At 31.5% G+C, this 13477-nt stretch overlaps 1 protein-coding gene across 1 annotated transcript in view; it reads left to right on the top strand.

Moving 5' to 3' along the window:
• Nucleotides 1-13477, top strand: part of LOC132739638 (adhesion G protein-coupled receptor L1-like) — a 42551-nt gene that overhangs the window by 15465 nt on the left and 13609 nt on the right. Inside the window, exons 7-9 of the mRNA XM_060727389.1 lie at nt 630-715; nt 965-1091; nt 1469-1555. Of these exons, the coding sequence (XP_060583372.1) occupies nt 630-715; nt 965-1091; nt 1469-1555 (300 nt within the window). The remainder of the gene's footprint in view (nt 1-629; nt 716-964; nt 1092-1468; nt 1556-13477) is intronic.

Genomic DNA, 13477 nt, shown 5'->3' with positions numbered 1-13477 from the left:
TAAAATCGAAACTGCAATTTTCATTTATTTTGTTTCTGCTTATTGCTATCGCCGATGACAAATTTTCACACTGTAGTTTCTAATAGGGGTTTACGTTCTTTTGTATGACGCACAATGGTTATCCAACGCTGCTCTGTATTGTATCGTTTGTCACGATACAATATAATTTTTCCAACAAAAAAGAAAGAAATCATCGGTTATCTTTAGCAATCCTTTAGTCTGACAATCATTCTAACAGCCATTAGTATAGGAAAATAACCATAACCCATTAATAATTGATATTAAGTTTGTTTGTATAAGAATAGTCTAATTGTTTTGCATTTGGTATACCTTTTATGCATAATAGCAAGATCTTATGGAAATGTATGTAATGTAGTGTACTAATAGACTTTTAATTCTATTTACACATGTCCTTCAGTCGCGGAACATATAATTTTTGCCATGAATAGCAAGGTCAAATTAAAAAAAACATGTAATGAAATGTATAAATAGACTTTTTACTCTATTTAAACATGTAGGCCCATTTCAGTTGCGGAACGATATAATCCCTCAATTCATTTTCAAATGATTCCCCTATTTGCCCTTTTTTCTTGATTTTGTTTTGTAGTATTCTTTTGTGTTTGTTTTAGGCGAATTGGATCCTGTTTGTCATGATACTGCGTGCAGGGATTATGTTGGACATGACAAAAGGGAAAGACAAACGAACAATTCTGAGGTAAGATTTATTTGAAATTTGCACACCGAATCTTTAAAAAATTAAGCCTGTGATAGAATAAAAAAACTGTAGTTGATTTAAAGCAATTGATTTTATCTAAGTACAAATAATCACACATTGCACTTTGCCGAACAATATCGTCATATCTTGAGGATGTATGGATTTTATTCAGTCAGGTCATATCTTATTAATCTCGCAAGCTTTTGCATATGATTTATATATATTGGCCATTTATTTTTCATTTTTCAGACATATCTGCCTCTCTTCCCTGTCTATGTTCCCTGTCTTTGGACTGCAATGGACTCTTGGCTACGCTGTCACCTTTAACCTGCCAATCGCATTTCAGTTTGCGTTTGTGGTTCTTGCATCAGCACAGGTTAGTACAAATCTCTTGCTTCGACTCTAATGTCATGTGCTGTTTCTCCGCTATATGCTTTGCTGAAGTCATCATCTCCAATATTTTATCCATATATGTTGAGTCATATTAAATGGTATAAGCAATAACTACAACAATGGTATCAGCAATAACTACAACAACTTTATGATCTTCATGAGTATCATCCCTTTTGTTGACAATAAAGTTAAGACTTGAAACTTGAAAATTTGATTAAACGCCTTTTTCTATGTGCAAAACATATTCAATAGCGCTGTGCAATATCTTAAAAACATTAACATTAGTGCATAAAATACACACAATTATACATTTACATCATGGAATAAAAAGTATAAAAATGTGTTCGTTGAACAATATAGATACATAGAACAATACACGAAAAATCGGAACGAGTCACGCCGCAACCGGGACTCGAACTACGGGTCTCTGGATCATTAAAGAAAAAAGTATGTACAGTACTGAAATTATATACAACAATTCTTATCAAAGGTCAATATAACATAAATACAATATATACAATAACTAAATCCATTGCATCGAAATATCCATTGATGATCGGACCTCAAACGATATTATTTGATTAACCCTTTTGTCAAAGGGGACAATGTCAATAAAAATAATTACAAGTAATTATCAATGGCAGGATTGTTCCTCTGCTTTTGCTGATGTCACATTAGAAAAACATCATTTTCTTTACAGTAAGGGTTTTTGGTGATTTCCCAATTTAAACAGGGTTGCTGGCTTCTGGTTGTGTCATATTTTGACAAACAGTCAGATACAGAAGGGGGGCTTTGTTTCAAAATAGCCGAGAAAGGGCCCGCGTCACATCGTTTTCCTTTGCAACAGCGCAAGCGCCCCAAAAACAAACTGACTTTGCACGTGAAAATTCAGGGTTTTTCCAAAAACTAGGCCGTGGTGCAGCTTTGGATTGGAAATATACTTGAAACTTTGAGACGGTCAGTACAAAAAGGCCATGCATAAAGAGGGCCAATATCTGGACACCACACCGAATATCACACACAACGCGTGTTGGCTTATAATTTTACGAAATGTACTCAGAATTCATTATATAATAGCTATAAAAATGGGTAGGTATTTCGAGTAAAAATATGACAACGAAATGGATGGCAGTTTGTAATTCATGTATACCCTGATTCTACCGTCATCTGAATCGTTCAGTTGTTTAAAAATATACCTTAACTTGTGTCATATTTCTTTGCGTTGGTCTCATTAAAAACAAATTACAGGAAACAGAATGGATATTTCATTATACATAATAATATTTTGAAACTGGACAGTACAAAATGACATTACTCAATATGCGACTGTCATGTGTTTTCTGTCAATAAACAATGGAGCAATAAATATGTTTTCTGTGTTTTTTCTTTACAATTCAACGTGTCCTCGTGGTCAAGTAGTAAACACGTCGGTCAAGTAATCTAGGGATTGCTGGTCGCGAGGGTTCAAATCCCGTCATGGGTCAAGCCGTTGTTTCCGTGAGCGAGAAACTTAAAACTCATTGCATAGTTTTGGTTGGTTCAATCTTGAGTGTTTCAGTAAGCCACAATCGAACTAACAAAAATTAGTTTAAACTAACGAGTCTGAAGATCATGCTATATTTTTCTATAATTTCTATAAGTGACCATATTCTGCTTATCATAGAATGCTACTTACATTGACGGTTCAATACGAACGCATCTGCGAATGTTTGGGTTTTTTTTTTAATTAAAATTTTTACCTTATTCTGTTAAATGTTGAATTTTTGAAGCCGTCGCAAAAGGCGCGGACGCTAAACTATCCAACAAATACATAAAACCCACTTGATTAAAGAAACTTAATTATAGTATTTATTTGACGATACTAGTACATCAATATCAGCTCATTTTAAATACTTAAGATTTTGTGCATCTCTTCTGCGCTAGTATATAGTAACACACATCGAATTTCAATGGGGTTACACTTTTTTATAAAAAAATAAATAAATAAATAAAATATTTAAAACGACAACAACAACAACAGCAACAACAACAAACAAGCAAAAATATAGGAATGAATGTGTTTGAAACATTCAAACATTTTTTTTCTACTCATAATGTCACCATTTTCAAGAACAATGTATCAGCTTTGAGATATTATATCACATTAACGTTGTATTTTTAAAATATCTAACTGTATGAAATAAATCCAAGTTTGCGAACATGTTGACTGAGATTTTATGAAATAAAAAGTTTGAATTTTATAGAAAATAAAAATGTTTAATTTTAATAAGATAGCTTTTCCATATCATTCCCTTTTATAAATTTCTTCAGCTAAGTAGGTTATAAAAAAAAACATAAAAACATTTAAAAAAAAACGTATCACAATTCTTTCTTATTTTTTTACACATTACAATTACTATATGTTATTTCATGCTTTCCAGTGTTTTACTGTAATATATCAGATAAATATATTCTGATAAAACACAAATGAAATTTATAAGATATAATTTTCTAAAGTACAATGTACTTGTCTTATAACATTAAAAATGGGTGTTGATTGTTGAACAAGTTTTCAAAAATTGTCATTAATTTTAAATTGATTATTATGTAAGTTTGTGTGATAATTGTACTGTAACAGTAAATGGACCCAATTGAAAATAAGCTTTTAGCTTAATTGGCAATCCTAGGGTAACATAGAACATACTCATTATTAATCTTATAATTATTTTTCTTGCATTTATATGTGTGTTTTTATACATATGCAAGTTGATATATGTGAAAACATTGTATGTGTTTATGTCTATTCCCTGAATAAATCGATACGAACTATATTTCAAACATGATAATGGGACGTCATGATGTGATGACATCACAAAGAAGAATGCGCGACGTTGCGCGGCAAATGTAGTAAAACAAGAAATGTCGAACGACACATTTGCCCCCCCCCCCTTTCTAGCCCTTGACTCACATTTGTAGTAATTTCAATAGAGAAACTTGCCATAAAGGGGTACATTGAAGTATTCAATTATGGAAAAAAAGATAAATAATGAAGACTTTGCGATAAATAGTTTTCAAGATAATGAGAAATTTAAGGCCCCTGTGACCTTGACCTTTGACCTAGTGATCACAAAATCGATAGGAGCCATCTTCTAGTTATGACAAATCAATATGTGAAATATGAAGACTTTGTGATGAATACTTTTCAAGATAATCAGTAGAAACCATTCTGACATTTAAGGCCCGTCTGACCTTGACCTTTGACCTAGTGACCCCAAAATCAATACGGATCTTCAATGTACTAGTTGTGACCAATCACTATGTGAAATATGACGACTTTGTCATCAATATTTTTCAAGATAATCAGCAATAAAAATTGTCATTATGGCCCCTTTAACCTAGTGACCCCAAAATCTATAGGGATCATATACTTGGTATGATCAATCAATATGTGAAATATGAAGACTTTGTGATGAATACTTTTCAAGATAATCAGTGGAAACCATTCTGACATTTAAGGCCCCTGTGACCTTAACCTTTGGCCTAGAGACCCTTAAATCGATAGGGGCCATCTACTAGTTATGTCCAACCAATATGTGAAATATGAAGACTTTGTGATAAATAGTCTTCAAGATAATCAGCGGAACCATGTGGTCTACCGACGGACAGACCGATGGATGGACAGACAGACCGACAGACAGATAGACCGACATTATCAAAACAATATAGCCCCTCTTCTTCGAAGGGGGCATACAGTCAAATACTTAAAATCCCTTAATTAGCATGGGATAAAAAGAAAATTTATTTGTTTTACATATAAGATTGAATAGTATTTCATTCGTGAACATCAGTTTTTCTATTTTCACTCGTGGCTACGCCACTCATGAAAATATTGCATCTGGTGTTATCACTCAGTGACATTATATTCAAATCTTACATGCAAAACAAACAAATATCCTCTATATATCCAAGGCGGTAGTTCGGTTATCTACTGACAAGTATGATTTATGGGATAAAAAGGAAAGTAGAAACAGGTTTGTATGTTTGTCTTGTTTCTGCCGATTGGTCATATCTTGGCGGTTGGTCCACCTTGCAGGTTTTCGGTAACTAGCCTGTAAACAAATTTCATAGTTCTTCTTATAAGTCTCACTTTAGGTGAGAGACAAATGGAAGCCGAAAACAAATGTTAAAATGGTTAAATGAAGCTATTAGAAAATGTATCACATTACGCGATGCTGAAATATCATTTCAGCAAATATCATATATGAATTATTAAAAGAGATGGGCTATGCGGTTGTGTGTCCAATAAAAAATAACACGAACATGCTCAGGGACCATTTCATTAAAGATATTATTGATAATATATCAAGTATATTTTTTACACAAATATCACCAAATATCACCAAATTTGGAGAAGCAAAGCAATGCACGTAATGCAAATGTCATATAATTATGATGTTTTAAAACACATTAGAAATATCCCCAAAACGAAAAACATTGCACTTGACAGTTGACCAATGCATATGTTATATAGAATAATTATTCTTAATTGCTAGATAATGTCAATGCTTGACATTTATGGCTTGTCTCATATAAATGCTCGTGCACTGCTAACCAAGCTCTGTTTACTTGCAGAAAGCGGCATACCAAATTTATCCGCGGACATAATAATAAATAATTTTTGCTTTAATTAATGTTATACAAAAATTTGAAAATATGAATTGAGTTTTGTGTAATTTGACAATTACCTTCAACCGGCATGGATCTGAAGTGGATCGTCAACTTCATTTTTGTCATCTATGTAAATAAAGGTTAGTGATTTAATAATCTATTTGAAAGTTTAGTATAAAAAACTATGCCAACTTCAGCATGAAAACTGCGCAGGAAGGGGTAAATGAAAATAAATAAATATGAAAGAAGGGGTAAATGAAAGTTGAAGAAAGCTTTATTCTTAGTGTTTATTAAGTTTATACAGAAAGAGAATTTCAACTAGTGGACAAATATATCTTTAACTTTGCATCGATTAAGGTATTAGCACCCTAATGCATTACCTCCGCTTTGAAGAGTATTCAAATAGGCTAGAACTACTGTTAACTACATTGAAAATGAGGGCCATGGGTTCAATCCCCAGAAGGGTCAACTTTTTTTTCTTTCTTTTTTTCTTTTAACATTATTTATGTATCTCTCATGTGGAAAGAAAAAGTGTTTAATTTTGATTTTTTAATTTATATAGGTATTTATTGGCTAAATTATGCTAAATATAGTAATAAATATGGTACCTGATATTTTCAAAGTGTAATATAATCAAAACTAGACGGTAAAAGTATTTCATATTTTACAAGATCAACCAATATACCTTTTTAAAAATTTAGGGAAACTTTGAGAACAGGCACTCATTTGGGTGAATTTTAAGATTTTTTTAAATTAGGCTCCCTAAGTAGAAAAATGGTCAGACACGTGGTAAAAATGGTTGGGGTAGGGTAACATTTTTATACAGATTTCATAAATTTTAAGTAGAAACCATAATTTTGCTTATTTCAATTGTTAGCTGAATGGTACTATTTGTTTCTTACCAAACATTAATGGGAAAACATTTTTCATTAGAATTTTATTGCAGATTATTTAAAGGTTCCTACTTTCTAAAAAAGGGCCCTCATAACATCCTAGCTTGAGTTCAAAAAAGTGGCCATAACTTGATTTCAGTATGGTAAACTTTGTTTAAATTTTGCATACAGGTGTACTTTAAGGTATACATCTGACTTATGATGTCAATTTTTTAGTTCCTGATAGTGCCCATTAGGGTCCTAATACCTTAAGACAATCAGAATTATTAAAAATTATGAAAGAAATAGCGTGGTTTATATCTACCATCTTATTGTTTAAGTTTTCTACTCCTGAAAATAAGATGTTTTATTCATTTAAGTCATTTACAATGTATATAAGGAACATCACATTTTTTAGCTCACCAGAACAGAAGGTTCATGGTGAGCTGTTAGTATCCAAGGGGAATAGTCCGGCGTTCGTCGTCCGTCGTCATGCGTCAACAATCATCTTCTTCTCTGAAACTGCTGGGCAGATTTACCTCAAATTTGGTCTCCTTATGACAGTCACCTTTAAATTTGCTCAGGTCATTTTAATTGGCCTCTTTAAGGGGTCAACAGAGCTAAAAATAGAAAAACCTTTAAACACCCTTCTTCTACTAAATTAAATGACGGATGATCGACAAGTTTTAAGTTTGTCTGTAGCATTCTTAGGTAGTCTTTTATCAAATTTGCTCATATTATTTTGATTGGATCATGTTAGGGGCTGCTAAAGCTTAAAATAGAATTTTTTTATCGTCTTCTTCTACTGAACTAATGAGTGGATGAAACTTTGTCTGTAGCATTCTTAGGTAGCCTTATACATGTATCAAGTTTGCTCATATTAAGTTGATTGGCCGCTTTTAGGGGCCGCTATAGCTAAAAATAGTAAAACCTTAAAACATTTTTTTTGTACCGAACTAGTTAATGGATGATCACTAAACTTTGTCTGTAGCACTTTATCAATTTTGCTCACTATTAGTTTGATTGGCCTTTTTAGAGCCTGTAGAGCTATAAATAGAAGCACCTTAAACATTATCTTTTACTGAAGTAAATTATTATGGTCAACAATTTTTGACTGTAACATTCTTATGTAGTCTTTATCAAATTTGCTCATATTAATTAGATTGGCCATTTTTAGGGGCCGCTCAAGCTAAAATGCCTCAGGCCATGCCAGGCATTTCTTCAAATTATAGTTAAATATATACTTTGCTCATCCTTGCGTAAAATACTTTTATCACAGAAATATATTGAAATCTATGTTATTTTTACCCAATATGTCCAATTTGAACACAATAATGAAAAAAATATCCAGTAAAATTGGTCTTTTCTTTAAATAAACTGTCAGTACATTCATTTTGTAACCACCTATAGTGTGTAGAATTCAAAGCAGCACGCCTCCAGATTCATGTGAATTTTCATGAAAAAAAATTGGAAATGTATTTAAAAGTAAAATAATGCGAGGTGAACAAATGAAAGTTATTTACAAATAACAATCGGCACTAACAATCCACTAAAATTACCAACAAGTGGACAAGATATGAACAGCCTTTACTGCGGTAATACTATGTAGAAGAAATATATAGAAAACTACTGCAAAATCAGTTTTAAAATAGATAAATACAGAATCCCTAAAGAAAGCCCAACACGGCAAAATTGAAAATGTTGCAGGCTCGGTTTGATTGAGCCTGTTCATGGACGGTACTGGAAAGTGCAAGTTACCGTCCACGCCCCCTAGCACCGGCTTAAGCAGAATTCAACATTTAAACGTGAAATAGTAAAATTTTGAATTTAGAAACATCCGTAGATGTGTTCATACATAAACCGCACATTGATGTAAAATATAACTTGGACGTTGAATGTTCCATAATAAAAATGTTTATATGCATTCCCTCATGTATGTTCTTTAAGAACTACAGTGTTTATACACCTTAAAGACCAGATGACTCTTCTTCATATATATTCCATCACTACTAATGTATATTTACATCTAGATGGTTCCCTGCTTATCTAACATTAACCTCTAATGCATCTTCTATCAAAACTAGAGTATATGTTCATGTAGATGATCTCTTGGTCCTCTTATAATGTGATTCCTCATATATCTTTAACGAACATAAGTTAACATTGTGTACATGTGCATTCTGATGTTCCTATAATCATCTTACTTGATATCCTAACATAGGTCCATATGCTGATTAAATTATTAGGCATATGAATGAAAAACCATTATTGTGCAATTGTATGTCGTGAAGTTTAAAGCCTGTTTCCATTTTTAGACATATGCATATATTTATTAGGAGGATTAAGCATATGCATTATTTCACAGTGACTCTGATGATTTCTATTTTAATCAGGATGATAACACTTAATCAGAAATTCGTGCTTAATTTATAGGCGGGGCTAAATATGCAAAGTGTACTTTCACTCAATCCCTTTTTCCGTTTACCCATTCCAAAGCGCGCTGCCATATTGGAACGAAGGAACCACTGAGATTTGTTGTTACAAACTTAATTTAACTATCCCATAATGCTAATTATTGTCAATATAAATATTTTTAACGTTTTAGAGCATAAATATAATTTTATGAACATTTTTTTTTCCCATTTATTGTCCATAAATATTTTTTATTGTCCATATATATTTTTTTAAGAACATAAATATTTTTTAAGACCATAAATATTTTTTAAGACCATAAATATTTTTTAAGAACATAAATATATTTTATGAACAATTATTTTTTTCTAATTATTGTCCAAATATATATTTTTATTGTCCATAAATATTGTTGTATTGTCCATATATATTTTTTACTATTGTCCATTTTTAGTGTCCAAATGTGTTTTTTATTGTCCATATATTTATTCTTTTACCTCATAAATATGTATTTTTACAACATAAATATAGTTTATTAAACAAATATTTTTATATATAATTTTGCCATACTCCACACGCCATAGACAAGTACTATGGAAAAGTTCAATTGTATAGTAAATATATATACATGTATACTATAATTTATTGTTGTGTCATAGCATTTTCTTACACGTAAATGCAATGTTGTTAAGCATAAAATCATCAAATAACACTCAGCTCTAGAAATTTGGATACCCATTACATCATACCATGAATTTTTCTGCAGGGTCATTTGTAGGTCAGTGTAGAGAATTTTCCCCAGAAAAATAAAATAAGGCCAAAAAAAAACATTACATTTGTTTCCTGTACCTTACTAACAAAGATGAGTTTATGTACTCATTTTTTTTATTGAATTGTTGTTATTTTTTCAATCTTTGTTGAATTGAGTTCAAACTTGGACAAAGCACATTTTCGGACATACTGTTGAACCTGATGTTTCATATGCAAAATTGAATTTCAGTATCAGTTCTGTCAGCTGTAATTGAATTTTGATGTGCGTGTGTGTTTGTGTTTGTTTACCCTCGCCACCGGAAAGAGACCATATGGGCGAGCATATACTTCATTTATAACCTTTATAAAAAAAAGGGGGAGCTGATGTTTAATTACTAATTGTTATATCTGTACATGTGTTTATGTGCATACCATATCCCCCATGACAGGGTAGTCTCTACGTACAACCTCTGCCATGGGAGGAAGATGGGGCAATCCCATACTAAGTTTGAGAAATCTAAAATTTAATAATTAAAAGCACTTAATTTAAAATCGGCCAAGACGTTTATATAGATTACCGTCTTTTATAGCAGGACTAATATTTATTTAATATAACTAAAATTTTTTAGAAATTTACCTATAATTGTAGAGTTCGCATACTTATGTGCGAGAAGTCATGTCAAGAACGTTTTCTGACCATTTCATTGTGGGCTGACTGTTATTTCTGTTGGTTTCTATTTCAATGTTATAAACCGTATACATTGGGATGCATATAATTAATTACATGTTTGTAATTAGCAGAGTTTGTTTTAAATTTTGTAAATTTTGTAAGTTCTACCGAACACCCGCTTTATAAAGTTAATTTTGATTGGTTTAGAGAGGATTGCCTCCTTTGTTCTCATTGGTCTAAAATTTCTTCTTTCTAAATAAGGAGGTCAATCCGATTTTCTTGAAAGTTCTGCAAGTTTTTCTGTTGACCTATTTCGACAAGTTTGTCGCGCGGACTGGATAGAAATTTTGCGGGTGCCCGTTGCATTCCAATGTATACGAGTTTTTACCAACTTTATTTCTAAATTAAAACAAATATAATAATTAAAATGTGGTGGTAACGGCCTTATCTATTTATCACTGTCTCATGGTCTATAAATTATTATGCATCTAGATATCACACATAATAATTAATCTTCTACTATTTAAACAATTCATAGAAGAATAAGAAAAAATCTAAGTCCCAAATATGGCTAATAATAATAACTTGGTTACCCATAATGTGATGAGATAGTCTTTTGTAACATATTTAAGAAAATCTCATGCTTGAGTGAACCCGTGATAAACGTATTGCTCCATATGGGGGCACGGGTTCACGTTTACTAGTATTAAGGATACTAGTTTATATATACAGGAGTAAAAAAGATAGATAATAAATAACACGGGGCGGGGGGCAAGGGGATATATACAATATGGAGTCTTTTTTGACATTATGGGTAATCTGTAGCCAGCACCTCCCAATTTTGAAAATAACCATGAGACTGTATGGTAAAAATAGTCTAGTGCACTGCCTATTTAAGAAATTATTCAATTAAAATTACATGGCAATAAAAGTACAAATTAAATAAATAAATAAACTTCTCAATAGCACCGTTTCACGGCCACTTATTAGGGCCACTTTTAAAATAAACACTTAAAATAGGTTATGTACACTTTATACAATGGCTGTGCACTGACTCAAAAATTTAAAACCTAAAAATATATAGTCGAAACTTACATACAGTATCCTATACTGTAGTATATAACTTAGGCAACTACCTCTCGCGTAATGTTAATATGTTCGCGTCTTAACCTAATACATCAAAAAGTTTTGTCTAGTTATACTACCTTGTATTTATCTTATAAGAATTTTGATATCAACTGGCCTACTTTTTATGTACAGACTTGAAATTTGGACCAGGGATATAATTTGTGTAATTTTTGATGTTGAATTCAATTTTGATATCAGCTGACCTACATGTACTTCTAATATTATTGACACCATTTGACCTACTTTTTTGACACACATACTTTAAAATTGGAACAACTGACCTACTTTTGATATTTTTGATATTGCTTGACCTATTTTCTTGATTTTTGATATACAGACATAGAATTTGGACCAAGGGTGTAATTTCTGATCTCAAATCAAATTTTGATATAAGTTTATTTACTTTTGATATTTTTGATATCATTTAACCTTCTTTCTTGCTTTTTGACATAAAAAATTGAAATTTGGATTGATGGTGTAATGTTTGATGTTAAATTGGATTTTGATATTTGTTTACCTACTTTTGATATTATTGACACCATGTGACCTACTTTCTTGTTTAGTAACGTACATATTTTAGATTTGGACCAGGGGTGTAATTTCTGATGCTGAATTGAATTTTTATAGCAGCTGACATACTTCTGATATTTTTGATACCATGTGACCTACTTTCTTGTTTTGTGACGTACATATTTTAGATTTGGACCAAAGGTGTAATTTCTGATGGTGAATTGAGTTTTGATAGCAGCTGACCTACTTATGATATTTTTGATATCAATAGACCTACATTCTTGTTTATTGTCATACAGACTTTGGACTAGGAGTGTAAGTTCTGATGCTGAACTGAATTTTCATATAAGCTGGCTTTCTTTTGATATTTTTATATCGACCTAGTGTCATTTTTTCTAGGTAGATTATGTTATAGCATATATAAAAAATTTGTTGTCCCAACTGTAAATTTCAAACATCTACACTTTACATATTTCGCATGTGACATTTTGTGTATTCATTCACAAAAGTTATTAAAAGAATTGTCCCATCAATATTTACTCTGCTGTAGTGGTCATTTATTCTACATAGGCTCAACGAACCATGCTTGCAAAATAGCTATTTTTAACAAAGCCTTTTCAAAATATTAGGACAAAATATTTCAATTTATATAGCGAACAATGAAATGATGGGTCAGATGTTTGATCTAGGGCCATCTTGGCCCTATTGCTTATTACCAAGAAAAAAATCAGTGTTATGAAGGAATATAACTAGAGGGGCAAGTTAAAGTTGAGCTGGACTTGCCTTTTGGCAAGTTCATTCGAAAAATAACAGTTGTTTCTGTTGAGCGACCCAGGACAATCATGACCATCTTGTTTGTTTATTTTTTTTGTTGTTGTTTTTTTACATGATGGGACTAAAATCATTTTTCGAGATTAGTGTTCCATTTGATGAAGTTTAAGAAAAGTAACTTTTTGTGCAAAACTTCATATCAATCTCTCCATCCGTTTTTCCAAAATGATTTTTCCAAGTGTTCAAAATGACCGAAATTGAAAAACGTATCAACGCCTTTCACTCAAATTGGAATAAGAAAAACACAAAATACAATTTAAGTTTATTATAATTTGCACATCTTACTGTTTTAAGTGCCCCGTTGATCTTATGAAAGAAATTGCAATTTATATTTTAAGGCATTTGGACCTCAGTGGAGTTCTTTTAACATAATTCAAAACGTTTCGTCCTATTTTTCCTACTTTCCTACTCAAAAGTGAAATAGCACGACATTGCATGTCATTTATGAACAGAAGTAAAATTTAGAACTTAAAACAATTCTTGTTGTTATATAATTTCATTCTAAAATATGTAATACAATTATTTTTAAATTTTAAAGTTATGTTCTTC

This window comes from Ruditapes philippinarum, unplaced genomic scaffold (assembly GCF_026571515.1).
Source record: "Ruditapes philippinarum isolate M1 unplaced genomic scaffold, ASM2657151v2 ctg11601_1_1_1_1, whole genome shotgun sequence".
NCBI classification, from domain to species: domain Eukaryota; kingdom Metazoa; phylum Mollusca; class Bivalvia; order Venerida; family Veneridae; genus Ruditapes; species Ruditapes philippinarum.
Note: the sequence above shows the minus strand (reverse complement) of the source record. Positions and strands in the feature narration are given on the sequence as shown.